The sequence below is a fragment of the Chelonia mydas genome, chromosome 3 (assembly GCF_015237465.2).
Source record: "Chelonia mydas isolate rCheMyd1 chromosome 3, rCheMyd1.pri.v2, whole genome shotgun sequence".
NCBI lineage: Eukaryota > Metazoa > Chordata > Testudines > Cheloniidae > Chelonia > Chelonia mydas.
In genome coordinates this window covers 79,097,258-79,111,437 of record NC_057851.1, presented here as the reverse complement: position 1 = coordinate 79,111,437, position 14,180 = coordinate 79,097,258, and the positions used below count along the sequence as shown (strand labels likewise).

Sequence of the window (14,180 nt, the reverse complement as noted above, 5' to 3'; positions counted from 1 at the left end):
GCTCTCTTCCAAAGGTGTCTTCCTGGTCCTTTGAGACTTGACCTGCTGCTGCATGGACAGAACTTCTACTTGTCCCATTTCCTGCCCTATCACACAATGTGACCATGGTTCATGTAGCAATTTTTCTTCTTTAGAGTAGCAGCCATGTATTCGCAAAAAGAACAGGAGGACTTGTGGCACCTTAGAGACTAACCAATTTATTTGAGCGTAAGCTACAGCTCACTTCATCGGATGCTGTAGCTCACGAAAGCTTATGCTCAAATAAATTGGTTAGTCTCTAAGGTGCCACAAGTCCTCCTGTTCTTTTTTCTCCGTTAGTAATCATTCTGAAAGGGAAATCTTGATTGTCATTAGAGAAGCAGAGCTTATAAAAGGGATCCCCAAAAAGTAGAATGGGTGGGGAATGATTTTTTTTCCCTGTGAAAAATTTGGATAAAACTTAAATTTGTTTCAGTCAAACTTTTTTCTGTGGAAATGTTTAAATTTTAATCTAAAAACCTTTTCAATTTTCACCAACCAAAACTGAAAAAAATGCAGTTGATAGGTGAAATGTTTTGGTAGAAATAAAAACAAAAAAACCCTTCAAGACATCCCAACATTTTGTTCTTTGGTTGCTGAAAACCAGACACACAAAAACCCAAACATGTTGCCTGCCAAAACCTGAAAACATGCAAAAATTGACATTTCCTGCAGAAATTTCCATGACAACACAATAGCCATTTTCTGTTAAACTTGAATGGAAAACTGTCTAAGCACAGGTGTTTTATATTGATCTGGTACAGTGCTTTGGTGATTCTGCTCAGCTTCCTTCTCTTTAAGGTGATCAGGGACAATTCTTCAAAACTCCCTTTTGTCCTTGCCCTTCCAAAGGAGTGTATCAGTTCATTAACTGAGACTTAATTGGCACAAAAGTGAGAGACACAAACCCTTCAGGTATCTGTCAGAGGTGGATATGTGACGGCCAGAACAGGGTTATGCCCTGTGTTTTAGTTTTGATCCCCTGAGTAGGATCCAGTGCACTATCTACTCAAAGAATTTCTTCCTCCTGTTCTCAGAAGTTCTTTTCACACAGTTTCAATATCTTTATTGAGTATCCATTTTAGTTCTAAATTATGCTTTAACAGCTTTTAAGCCAAGATTTTCAAAATTATTGATTCTGACTACTACCCAATTTGACACCTTAATAGAGGCCTGATTTCCAAAGGGTGGGGGATCTGGACTTTCTGAAAGTCAGGCCCCCCCGATATTACTAATTGCTTTTGAACACCTTGGTCTGTCTCTTATGTCAGTCATGATCCGCATTGCTCGTTAGGTTATGCAAAGTAGTTTTGACAGCACATTCTTCCATGTCACAGGTTCTTTGAAAAATCGATGCATCTCATTTTTCATTGTGTTTTATCTTGGACATTTAATTACTGTTTGTGCATCAGGCACACATCTGTCTTCCATGTTTGGTTGCTTGTGAGTGGAGTTTGCACACTTAGGCCTTGTCTACACTACAGAGTTTTGTTGATGCAAGTTATGCCGACATACAGCCACCGCTGTAATTACTCCGCTGTTGCATGTCCCCACTATGCTCCTTGTTCTGCAGCGGTCAGAGAGAATGAGAGTGAAAGAGCCAGCTTGTGTTTTGGGGGAGTATGAGAGAGAGACTGTGTGTGGGTTGGGAGAGAGGGAGTTCACACAGCAGCCAGAAACAACCAATCCTGAGGCAGAAGCTGTTGCACAGACAGCTGGTGTCCGCCCCTGTTCCCCTAGCTCAGCAGAGACCAGTACATGGGCAGGGAAAACCCTGAATCAGCCCCTGGCTCAGCATGAGTCTCCCCCTTCCCTGTAGTAGCAGCCCACCCTGCCTGTCTGCCACTGCAGACCTAGTGCTGGGGAGAGCAAGATTACGTGAGTTCTCCCACAGCCTCCTCTCCTCACAGACCAAGGAGATCCACCCCCTCCCTTTTAGTCCAAGCAGGAGGGCGTTTGCTGCCGGAACCGGCTTGCTCAGCCCGGGGGAGGGGCGCATGCATCTATAGCTGGATGCAGGGCAGCAGAGTTCAAAACAGCGAGCAGAGCAGGCACAGTGGGCATTGTGGGATACGTCCCCGAGGCCAGTTACAGCGATGTAACACACACACTTTCGTCGATCTAACTTTGCCACAGAAAGTTCTACGCCTCTCATCGAGGTTGTTTTCTTTTGTCGGCCAAGCAGGCAAGTTTTGTCAATGGGAGGAGCACGGTAGTGTGCACACCTCCACTGTTTTGCCCACAAAAGCTGCCTTTTGTCAACAAAACTGTAGTGTAGACAAGGCCTTAGAGCAGGTCCCTCCAACTGATTTTAATACAGACATCAAGTGCTTCCTTATATTTCTGCCGCTGGGAGTCTTGTGGGAGAGGTTGCTCAGGCCTCACAGTCATTTAAGAGCAGATTCTTAAAGTTGTTTAGGCACCTCAAAATGCAGGGAGGCCCCGTGTGGAATTTTTAAAAAAATAGTTGAGTTGGATTAGGCACCTTAGAGTCTAGTGGGATTTTCAGAAGCAGCGATGTCCATCTTTAAGCACCACAATACCTTTAAATATCTGGCTCCTATTCACTTCTAAAGATTGCTGCACGGGAATTGCACTTTGGAGCAACTATTTTGACAAGTTGCATAATGAAGCAACTAGTGCTGCATTGGCTCATTTATCCTATCTCCTTTCCCATTTCTACTAAGTAACACCAGACTCAGGAAATCTGCTAAAAATATTATGCCAGTGTGGCTCTGCAGTTTATTGAAAGAAAAGGAGAAAAATAACTAGGTTATTGTGTAGTTATATATTAAGTCAGATTATTTCCTTTTAGAAAAAGATATGATAAATTACTCTAGTTCGTACACTCTGTTCCGTTACAGTGATGCTACTGCCATCCAGTGCACTCGCACTCTTGTGTTAATGAAGAATTTGAATCAGGAGGGCCAGATCCTGCAGTCTTCACATCATTGACAAAGGAATGAGAGATTTGCCCCAACCTTTAAGGATAAGAAAACTTCCTTTTTACTTGTTGTTTTTTCACTTAAAATATTAAATAGAACATCATTCTCATAATAGCAACAGCATGTCTATGATTATGTACAACTGTCATTAAATGAAGCATTTCTTTCTAAGCATTTGTGCTAAGAAAGAAAGATGGACATGAGATTTTAAGCATGTTTTTTCCTTTTTATTGTCATCCTTCTACAGTGTTCCTCCAAGACCTGTACAACTAACTCCCAGTTTAAGCATTAAGTACTCTCTATTTAACATTCAATTAACTGAGGGCATGAGTCTGAAATCTTCCACTCATGTTCTACAGCTACTATATGGTATAAAGTGATAGTAGTGTAAGCTCCCTCTTCCTGATCTTCCAATATGCCTCACAATCATGACGGGAGTGTCTCCCTCAGCCATTCTCCTGGTCACTCTAAAATAGCCAAACTGGCCAGTAGTGATATGGACATGACCACCAACACATTTCACAGAGGCAACTGACAAGAATCAGATGGTAGTGACTCTGTCACTATCAACTGAATCAGATTCAAATCAGTGACCATAGGAGGGAGAAAGCTTTTAAGTCATCCTGTCTCCCTCCTTTGGGTTTTTAGATTTGAGAAAGGTTCATCCTAGAGTGACACCCCTGAGGTACAAGATTAGAAAACTGAGTTAAGTAGTCTCACAGCCAGAAACATTCTTCCATTTGTTATCAGACCAGCCTTAGTTTCAACATAGTCATTATGATTAACAAAATCAGAGACAACTGTCAAGCAGTTGAGCTCTATCTAGCCTTTACCCAACCATTATATATCTTCTTTAGGGAAACTGTCCGGAAATAAAGCTTTTTCCAAATTACCATGAAACAAAAATGAATAGAACAGAGTAAACTGACAGACTATCATAAGATATGAATGGTGCATATGGCAAGGAGGTAACATTATCACAAGCTTAAAAAGGATGCAAGAATTTTGTTTAACCAAAATTCCTATTTAGCAACAAATGAAATGGTTTTCCACAAGAAGTCTCAAGCTGCCATATGCAAATCCTTGTCATTTAAATACATCCTGCTTGGGCACTTTTAAATTTTTCCAGCGCCGCAAAACCACTTTGTATTTTTCACTTTCAGTCTTTTCTGATGCTTTTTTTAAGACAACACGCATAACTACAGCAGTTTCTGTTTCTTTATCCTCCCCTACTATCAGATCCAGTGTGTCACCAACTTTGACCTGAAAATAGAGGCAGAGAGAGATAATTAACATTCTTTTGAGGAAAATAACCCTAAAGTTTATGTGCAATTTAATTGTCTTCCTCCTCTTTCCACATGGATTATTCTTGTTATCTTATAGGGAAGTTGTTAGAATGACTGTATAAGTCATGTCTACAGAATAGCAGCCATGTTCCTCTAATCCAGGCCTGCAAGTGAGTGATGAGGAGTGAATCCCTGTGAATCTCACCACGGCTCTACCCTGGCTGTGTTATTTCCAACTAATTGTTTTTGTTTTTTTAGTTTTTATGTATTGTAAATGCAATTGAATGAGAGTCCAACTTCTTATTACTGCCTTCAAAATTCAGCCCCTAATTCCATCTCTTCTCCCACTATTTCCATGTAGACCTTTCTAGTCCCCAACTCTGCAAACCTCCTTGCTCTCTTTATGTCCTCATTCCACTCTTACCCTATACTTGGATTAACCCTCAAGCTTCCATATATTACGCAACTTCCCTCTCTGCCCAGTCTCCCTCCTTCAAAATCCCCTACTTTCAGTTAGCCTTCCAAGGCTACACCCCCCACTCCAATCTTCTGTGCCTACTCCCACCCCCCAAAAACTATACAGCAGCTAGTGTGAATGTTGCATAACATAATCTCATGACTTCAAACAATGTAACTATAATCTTTCCTTATACCAGCCTGTGACTGCTGTTGCTTCTCCACCTTTCTATGTCGCGTCTAACCAACAGGATAGGCTTCTAGGAGCAGAGACTTGTCTTATTTGACTAAAGCATTATATGTGTGCTTACGGTTCAGTAAATAACCAAGCAGCAGTACCATTGCCATATTAAAGAGAAATAGAGCCCCAACAGGTTTTTGCATTTTTTTATATGCCAGCCTCTAGTAGGCTACCACTATGAGACAACACCCATCATGCAAATGAAAGTCTAGATTTTGGTTTTAATGTGTAATCCTCCCCAAATTCATTACATGTATGAGAAAAGTCTTAATACTAAAACACTTTGTATAACTTGTACAAAATGATAATGTGAAATTAAGTTAAACCTAACAATACCACTATTAGGTATATTGTTTCTCCATTTTACAGATGGAGGAAAATGAGGCAGAGAGCTAAGCAGAATCATAAAGAACTACCTCAACTTCAACCAGTGAGCTTGTGGGTCTGGTAATAAGCCCACCCAGAATCAACTTTAGCAGACATTGTTTTATATTCTAGGTAACTTAATAATGAAGTATTAATCCAAATTCCTATTTGACTTCAAGCAGAAGAACCGTTAAACCTTAACAAAGGCAAGTGTTACTGGAAGATGACTTCTTCACATTATACTTGGTGATTCCAGCAATTTTTTACATCTAACGCTTTACACTGCATGATAACTACATTGACTTGTTGGGAAGTACATTAACTAAAAGTAGTACATTTTGTTTGAACCACAGATCTTTATATTTCAACTCTTGTATTATTGGATTTGGAGTGGTTGCCAGGTTGTTCAGCTGCAGTCAGACATCCCCTTCCGACTAAAAGCAAATATACATTTTTCAGAGATCTAACACTGGTGAGAGAACCAGAGGGCAGAAAGTTTTCAGTTTTAGAAGCCCCTACCTGCTTATGGGCTGCTAAGCATACAAGGACAAATTTGGAACTCTTCACTCAGGCAAGCTTCCCATTGACTTCTATAGAGAGCTTACCCAAGGAAGAGACTGTAGGGTTTGGTCCTTGGTATGTGGTTTCTAATGTGATATTAAAGTTTAGGTAGTTTATTATTCTAATGTCACTTGAATAACCAAATATAAAAACTTAATTCAAGGAAAACTACAAAAATCACTGATTAAGTGTTAATTTATTCAAAATTTAAGAACTAAATGTTAATAGAAAAAACCCTAGCAGTCCAACAGATAGCAGGCACTTCAGAAAGGTAATTTTATCTAATGTAACTAAAGTATATATGCAAAGCACCACAGGCTTGCATTGGAGTACATGAATATTATACCTGCTTCACTCTTACTTAAAGTAATACCATGTCTGTTCTAGGACAGTTTATTTTAAAAAAAAGATTTTTGCATGCAAAAATCTCTACCAAAGGACTCTGGATACAAATTGCATATTGGGATTTTTGTTTTGCAAGATGACTGATTTCAAGCAGAGTCTGTGTATTCAAATTAGAACATCACAACTCTTGATAATAGACTCAAACAAAAATGTAGTTTAATATTAAAGTTGCTCTCATCAGTAAAATTAAACCAAGAAAAAAGGAAATAAAAAGTTAGGGATTAAAAGGTTGCAAAGTCAAGCACTCCCGAGTTAGGAAATGCCAGAATGAACGCTGGCCATGCAACTTTAATTAGGCTCCCTTGTGTGTATGCATGATAATATAGGATTTGATTACATGCAGAAGTGACTACCTGTGAAAACTTTGATGTAAATGATTTGTCCAGTGTCACATAAGAACTTGGTCACAGAGGCAGGGACTAAGGCCAGTCTACACCTAAAACTTAAATCAGCCTAACGACATCACTCAAGCCTGAAAAATTTCACACCTGCATGGCAGGTAGGTTGACCTAATCCCCACTGTAGAATCAGCTCAATTGATGGAAGAATTATTCCATTGACCTAGCTACCGCCTCTATGAGAAGTGGATTACCTACATCAACAGAAAACCCCCTTCCATTAATACAGGAAGTATACGCTACAGCTGCATCACCATACCTCTGCTATTGTAGCCAATATAGTGTGGACATACCCTGAGCCTCAAGGATGGTATTTAACTGCCCTAAACACAAGACCATCCTTTCTCTTCCTGTAGTCCCCTGCCTTATTCACTACAACCTCCCAACTTCTGCAACAAATGAGACAGGGCTGCTACAGTCAGAAGACTCCTTCACTGCACAAACCCATTTCATCCCCAGAGCAAACCAGGCATGCTTGTAAAAAAACACCGGTGAGACACTGAAGTACAGACCCTGTATAACAGAAAACTCTGATGCAACCTTAACTATAGTCTTTTTACTGCAAGACCATAATATCAAGTCTGTAGAGACTACAAATGAAGTGTTGCAAGTGAGGAAAAAGTTATGATGGTTCTGTTGATGACTTATAGAGACAAGAAGTGTCAAAAAAGCAAGACACAGGCTATAGGAGATACAAGGGTTTGCCATAGAGATGCCATCTTTATAACGCTACCATTATATGATAGATACTTTCCAGGCATTCAAAATGCATTAGTCCCTGCACCAAATAGCTCATACTGCAAGGACAGAAAGACAACTAGACAAAGGTTAAGGAAAGGGAGCAACCAAAAAAAAGATTCACTACAGGTAGTGAGGCAGAAGTGGATCTTTAAGGACTTCAAAACGGAGAGGGTACAGTTGCCACAAATAAGAACATTCAGAGACTGGGGCTTATAAAGAATGATATCCTGAAAGAGAATTTGAACAGGAACAATTCCTTTAACTGATGACTGGTGCTTCCTGATAAGAAAGCAGACAGGAGTTATTTAATACGGGGGGAAAGTGTCAGTGAAATTCTTAAGAAGGGCTGAAGTATAAGTAGGAAGTAATGATAAATGTATGGATAATCTCCTACTTATAACAATATATTTTAAAATAATATTTTTCTCTAAGTGGCTACACTAACCCATGCAACCTTAACAGTGGATAGGCTGCAGGGATTACAACAACAACAAAAAAAAAAAGAGTACTTGTGGTTAGTCTCTAAGGTGCCACAAGTACTCCTTTTCTTTTTGCAACAACAAAAAAGAAAACATTTGTGGGGGTTAATTAAGAATCAATAAGCCGGTTTAATGCAGCTACAAGTACCCTCCTCCCCGATATCTCTGGCAAAGTCTTCTGGGGGGAAGAGGAAAAGAAGCTGTACTCCTCAGCTTACAGAACTACTTCTACTACCTCTGTCAAGATGGAGAAGTAGACATACCGTAACTTGTTTTGATTCATCCATCCCCCAGTTAAACTAGATATACTTAGAAACTTAATGAAACCTGGATATTTTGTCTTCTTACATAAAGTCTCCATTTTTTACATCGTGTTATCTTTTAACCCCAGGTATAGCAGCTCACATGTTACATGCAGGATAACTCATTGTTGTATAGCCTCTTATAATGCCTGCATGGGTGCTATCAGAATAGGAGGGAAAAGAAAATGTCAGCCTTAGTTATGATCTTGTATGATATTAATTTGAGGTGTTTTTTAAAAGCCTTACAGTTCTGCTTTTCTTCCACAATTTCTCTCCATTCAGCCTGAGTTCACCATTATAGAATGCATCTTCCACTTTGCTAAAATAAAAAAAAAATAAAAAGTTTGCTTTATAGGGCTGTTTTTACAGCGCACAGTAAACAAGTGCAATTGTTTCCTAACAGACAGGCAAAAACACAGTTCACCTGCAAAGTGTGATCCAGAAGGAGAATTTGTGCACAAAGCATACATATATATCTGCGAGGGTTATTTCAAGATTGACTTAGGCTGGAAATCAAGGATATATTTCATAAATGCTAAATAAAAAAAATCATTCATAACTCTGCTGTACCACAGGTACAAGGACAGTTTAAGAGTGTTTAACAGATAACACCCCTTTTGTATGCCACCAGTCATTTTAAACTTAAGAATGTTGTCTTTGGATATCAGCTTCAAGTCATACTAATGCATTGTAACTAACAGGCTTCTTAAACCCTCTGTAGGTTGCATAGGTTATACATTGTGATGGACTTGTTAATAAAGGTTTATGTATACCTGGTGAAGGTAGGTGTGGCAGGTTTATATTTAATATAGAATTGGGTTAGACTCTTTCTTCTAGTCTATCTAGGCTATTTTTTTTAAAATTCTTCCACCAACTAGCAGAAGCTTTCCTATTCTTAAGCTCTTTCTTTCTAAGTCAACAGTTAAAAGCATAAATGCTAGAGATTGATTAAAATTATCACTGTCTCTTTAAGTAGTCTTAGTATTTCAGACAGCGATAAGTAGCAGAATTCTGGGAAAAAAAACAAATCCCAAGAGACAAAGTAACAATACACCTCCAAAAACAAATATGGACTTCTGATTAAGTTAAAAAAAAATTCTTCTTCACTAAGTTACTGCAGCAAGTAAAAGGACATCAAAAGAACATTTAACTGTTTGCTATATTACAATTTCTTTATTGGTAAGCTATATAAATCTTTCATACTTACTTTCTTGCAATATCTAGACCAGCTTTCATTATTATATCATAACGAAAAGACTGGACTACTTTGTCAAGATCCTTGTAATCTTTCACTATATTGGGGTCATTTTCAAATTCATCTTCTGAATCACTTCTCTCTTCATCCTCTTCCTTCTCCTCCTCCTCTTGCAGGGGTTGTTTTTTCTTTCTAGAACTTTTGTCACTTTTAAGTCGTAAACAAGGCACTGAAATGCACTGTGAAGGAGGTCTTAAAAATACATCATGTTTCACAGGAGAAATGCTGAAGTGTTTTCTGTAGTTTATTATACTGGATTGGTGGCTAGAGTATATATATCTCCTCCAGGACACACTGAGTTTATTAGACGGGAATTTCTCCCAGACTCCAAACCAGACATTTAGTTTCCTAAAGGCAGTGATGGGCAGCCTGAAACCAGTCATAGCATACCCTGAAATAGAGAGACAGATTCAATTAATACTGAAAAAATTGGTCAGCAAACAGCATATTTATAGTAGTGACTACTAAGATCAGCACCTTTTTTCCTTCTTGTAATAATGATATCGTTCCTTTTGCAACCATAAGGATTTATTGTATCTTTCTGTGAAACGTTCTTTTTTCTCATATAGCAGGATAGGTAAATTGCCTATTCATAATCTGCATTTTTCATATTTAGTTCCCCATTATAAATAGGCAGCATGTTACACTGAAAATTAGCAATGGAAATTCAAGTGCAATACTCTATATGTAACTCTCTTTTTACAATTTGTTAACCTACTAACTTTCTTATGGTTTCTTCCTTCCATTACTCAAATACAATATTTTAAGGTCATAATTAACTTCCAGCCCATGCTATTTAACAAGAGCAGAGAGATGCCAGAGGCTACATTTATTAGGGATAGTTCTTGACAGAAATGACTTGCCCAATACCAGAGAAAGTAGTAAAACCAGGAATAAAAGTCAAGAGTTCCTGAATTCACCTTGTGCTCAGACCAAAGAGCCAGCAGATGAGAAAATGCTGCTTCTCCTAACCAGACCTTAATATTACTGAAGCATTTTCAAGAGAAATACTCTTTCCTGCTGCAATATATTTATTCATCCTCCACTAGAAGAGCAGTCACTAGCAAGAACAATCCCTTAGAATCATAGAATATCAGGGTTGGAAGGGACCTCAGGAGGTCATCTAGTCCAACCCCCTGCTCAAAGCAGGACCAATCCCCAACTAAATCATCCCAGCCAGGGCTTTGTCTAGCCTGACCTTAAAAACCTCTAAGGAAGGAGATTCCACCACCTCCCTAGGTAACCCATGCCAGTGCTTCACCACCCTCCTAGTGAAAAAGATTTTTCCTAATATCCAACCTAAATCTCCCCCACTGCAACTTGAGACCATTGCTCCTTGTTCTGTCACTTTGTACCACTGAGAACAGTCTAGATCCATCCTCTTTGGAACCCCCTTTCAGGTAGTTGAAAGCAGCTATCAAACCCCCCCTCATTCTTCTCTTCTGCAGACTAAATAATCCCAGTTCCCTCAGCCTCTCCTCATAAGTCATGTGCTCCAGCCCCCTAATCATTTTTGTTGCCCTCCGCTGGACTCTTTCCAATTTTTCCACATCCTTCTTGTAGTGTGGGGCCCAAAACTGGACACAGTACTCCAGATGAGGCCTCACCAATGCCAAACAGAGGAGAATGATCACGTCCCTCGATCTACTGGCAATGCCCCTACTTATACATCCCCAAAATGCCATTGGCCTTCTTGGCAACAACGGCACACTGTTGACTCATATGCTTTTGCAGAAGATTCACTGAAAATCATTCCAAGAATATAGTTTCCAAACAGGGGGGAAAAACAGTAGTTACCTTTTGATAATCTTAGGGGAAAATACATTTATGATCTTAGGTAAGGATGAAAAACAGTGTTATAACCCTAAATTTCCACACGTTTGCATTAATCTTTTAGACTGAAATTTCTATGTTTTGTTCTCTATCCCAAAATGAATTTTTGGAAAGTTTGAGCACAATTATTTTACCTGTTTCAGTGAGTGAAGGGGAAAAAAAACCCCACTTTCATTATCTTTATTAATTTATTTTTTTAAATGCAGACACAGAACTACAACAGCTGAAGTGTGAAATTTGGCATAGCCATAGTCCTCATTAGGACTAATAATTTAGGGCATATTAGTAGTATTACTATAGCACCTGAGGACCCTATTCATAAACCAGGACCCCATTCTATGAGGTGCCGCACGCCTTTGCTTGACTTGGGAACAACTTTCTACAATGGTTATGAGTGATTTTTCAGTACCTAATATGTTTAACAGCATCTAATATTTTAACAGAACCTAATGAAGCCCTGCCCACTCTGTCATAGGACCGCTGCTGGGACCATTTATGTGAAAGAGACTGAACCCTCTTTATGAGACTGAACCCTCTTTCACAAAAATGGTCCCAGCAGCGGTCCTGTGACAGAGTGGACAGGGCTTCATTGGGTTCTATTAAAATATTAGATGCTATTAAACAAGTTAGTGATTTTTCAGTACCTCATAGCCATTGGAGAAAGTTGTTCCCAAGTCAAGCAAAGGCTCCCTCATGTTACTGTAACTGCACTTTTGTTAAACATCTGGGCTGTCACACCATGTACTTGCCATATGTTCTTCCACATTAGTGGGGGGTGAAGCCCCCAAATATATGCAAACTTGTACCAAGAGAAGTGAAAATGGATTTTAAGTTATATGTACTGTGTTGTGAGAGCACTCCAAAATCCCAGTCAGGATCAAGGCCACACTGTGCTAAAAGAAAAGGAGTACTTGTGGCACCTTAGAGACTAACCAATTTATTTGAGCATAAGCTTTTGTGAGCTACAGCTCACTTCATCAGATGCATGCTCACGAAAGCTTATGCTCAAATAAACTGGTTAGTCTCTAAGGTGCCACAAGTACTCCTTTTCTTTTTGTGAATACAGACTAACACGGCTGCTACTCTGAAAACTGTGCTAAATGCAGTGTGTATATATCTATGTACATTGACTGATTCTGATCATAGACCGCAACTGCTAAGGGGCCATGTCTGGAGATGGGACAAGAGATTACCTTTTAAACTTGTTTTTTTCTGGCAAAATCTTCTCGTAAGCAGACTCACTCTCCCTGCCATGCTCAAGGGTCTGATTTCAATCCCCACCAATAATTAACTGGTCAGGACTAACCTGGAGCACACTTACCCTCTGCCACCATCCCCCTGCCTACAGTTTGGTTCCCACTGAGCTTTTCTTCTAACCAGCCCGCCCATGCACCCAGCCCTTGGGACAGCCGGCTCCCTGCTAGGAAAGCAAAGGAAGGCGAGGTGCCCAAACCACACTGTCACCCACCCCCACCTCTTCCCGCCTTTCGCTCCAGGCCCGCAGCGGCGCCGCTTCGGGGCTAGGGAAACTCCCGTGTCTGCCTGGGCAGGGCCGAGCTCCGCTGTACCAGCCCCGGCCGCACCGACTGTGACCGCGGGGCCATGGGCCCGCTCTGCCGCCGGCCTGAGGGAGCCCGGCCGGGCCCGCTCCGCGCGGGGCAGCCGGAGAGCAAAGCTCCGCTCGGGCCGCGCTCCCTGCAGGCCCCGGCAGCCGCGCCCACAGCGAGACCCGGCCAGGGCACATCCCCGCGGCCCGGGCAGCCGCGCCCCAGCCGGAGCCGCTGTTACCTGTGTCCGCCGGACGCTGCGGCCCGGCCCCGCTGCTAGTCCCCGGCCCCTTCCCAAGCCCGCCGCCGAGGCGCTGCGCGGAGAGCGGGGCGGAGCCGCCGGCCGGGGCCCCGCTGCTGGGGGCTGGCGCCGGGGAACTCGCTGCTCGGTCCCCGCCAAACCCCTTCAGCGTGTGCGGGGCCGGGCCGCGCCCCCGGGCTCAGCTCCAGCAGTCAGTGGGGGGAAGGCGGATGCGCCCCTGCAGCCCCCTCCCCGCTTCGCTACGCGGCTCTGGGCCCGGCGGCTCCCGGGGAGCAGAGGCCTGCCTGGCTGGCAGGCGGGAATTTGCAAACGGTGGGGCCTGCCCGCCCCCCTGGATGCACCTTAAAGGGGCCGGGCTTTCTGCGGGGGAGCGTCGCTCCGGTCCCTTTCCCGTGCCTCAGGCTGGGCACCCACAAGCTGAGGCAGCCGCGGGGAGGGAGAGGATGGGTACTCCCGCCAGCTGCTGGGGCTGTTGTTATTCCTAAATGCCCTTTGGTCCCTTCTCCTCCTGTGTGTAAAGACAGAGCTGACTAGGCTCAAAGGGGAGAGGCCTTGTCTCTTCTCAGGGAGCACTGGAGCTGAAATCACAAACTAGTCTAAGGGCTGAGCCTTGGATGTGGTGTGAAAGCCAACACAAAGAAAAGGCAACCGGCCTGAGCCTGCCCCTGGACCCAGCCAAATCACTAGAACTGAACTCACTAAGCCCTGGTCTATGCTGCAAACTTATGTCAGTATAACTATGTCACTGGGGGCAGGAGGAGAAATCCACACCCCTGAGCAATATAGTTATATTGACCTAACCTCTGGTGTAGACAGCGCTATGTGGTGGGAGGGCCTCTCCTGTCAACATAGCTGGTCTACACTACTGCTTATGTCGATGTAACTTAAGTTGGTCAGAGGTGTGAAAAAGACACTCCCCTAAGTGATGCAAGTTACAGTGACCTAAGTGCTGTCTACACCAGCACTATCAGACACTCTCCCACCGACAGAGCTTCCACCTCTTGCAGAGGTGGAGTAATTATGCCAACAGGAGAATGCGTCTTCACCAGATGTGTTACAGTGGCACAGCTTCACCGATGTAGCAC

General features: G+C 42.1%; 1 protein-coding gene across 3 annotated transcripts; it reads right to left on the bottom strand.

Moving 5' to 3' along the window:
- Positions 1-2,724: 2,724 nt before the first annotated feature.
- On the bottom strand, positions 2,725-13,563 carry MTRES1 (mitochondrial transcription rescue factor 1). 3 transcript variants are annotated; one of them, XM_043542748.1, is made up of 4 exons: positions 13,437-13,563; positions 9,406-9,844; positions 8,445-8,517; positions 2,725-4,226 (listed from the first exon to the last, which is right to left on the bottom strand). In XM_043542748.1, the coding sequence occupies exons 2-4, from the start codon at positions 9,834-9,836 to the stop codon at positions 4,050-4,052; spliced, it is 681 nt and encodes a 226-aa protein (XP_043398683.1). In that variant the 5' UTR covers positions 9,837-9,844; positions 13,437-13,563; the 3' UTR covers positions 2,725-4,049. The 3 variants fall into 3 exon arrangements, with proteins under 3 accessions (XP_043398683.1, XP_037750506.1, XP_043398681.1); XM_037894578.2 differs by lacking the exon at positions 13,437-13,563 and adding an exon at positions 13,075-13,399; XM_043542746.1 differs by lacking the exon at positions 13,437-13,563 and adding an exon at positions 12,480-12,555.
- Between the last annotated feature and the right edge of the window lie 617 nt (positions 13,564-14,180).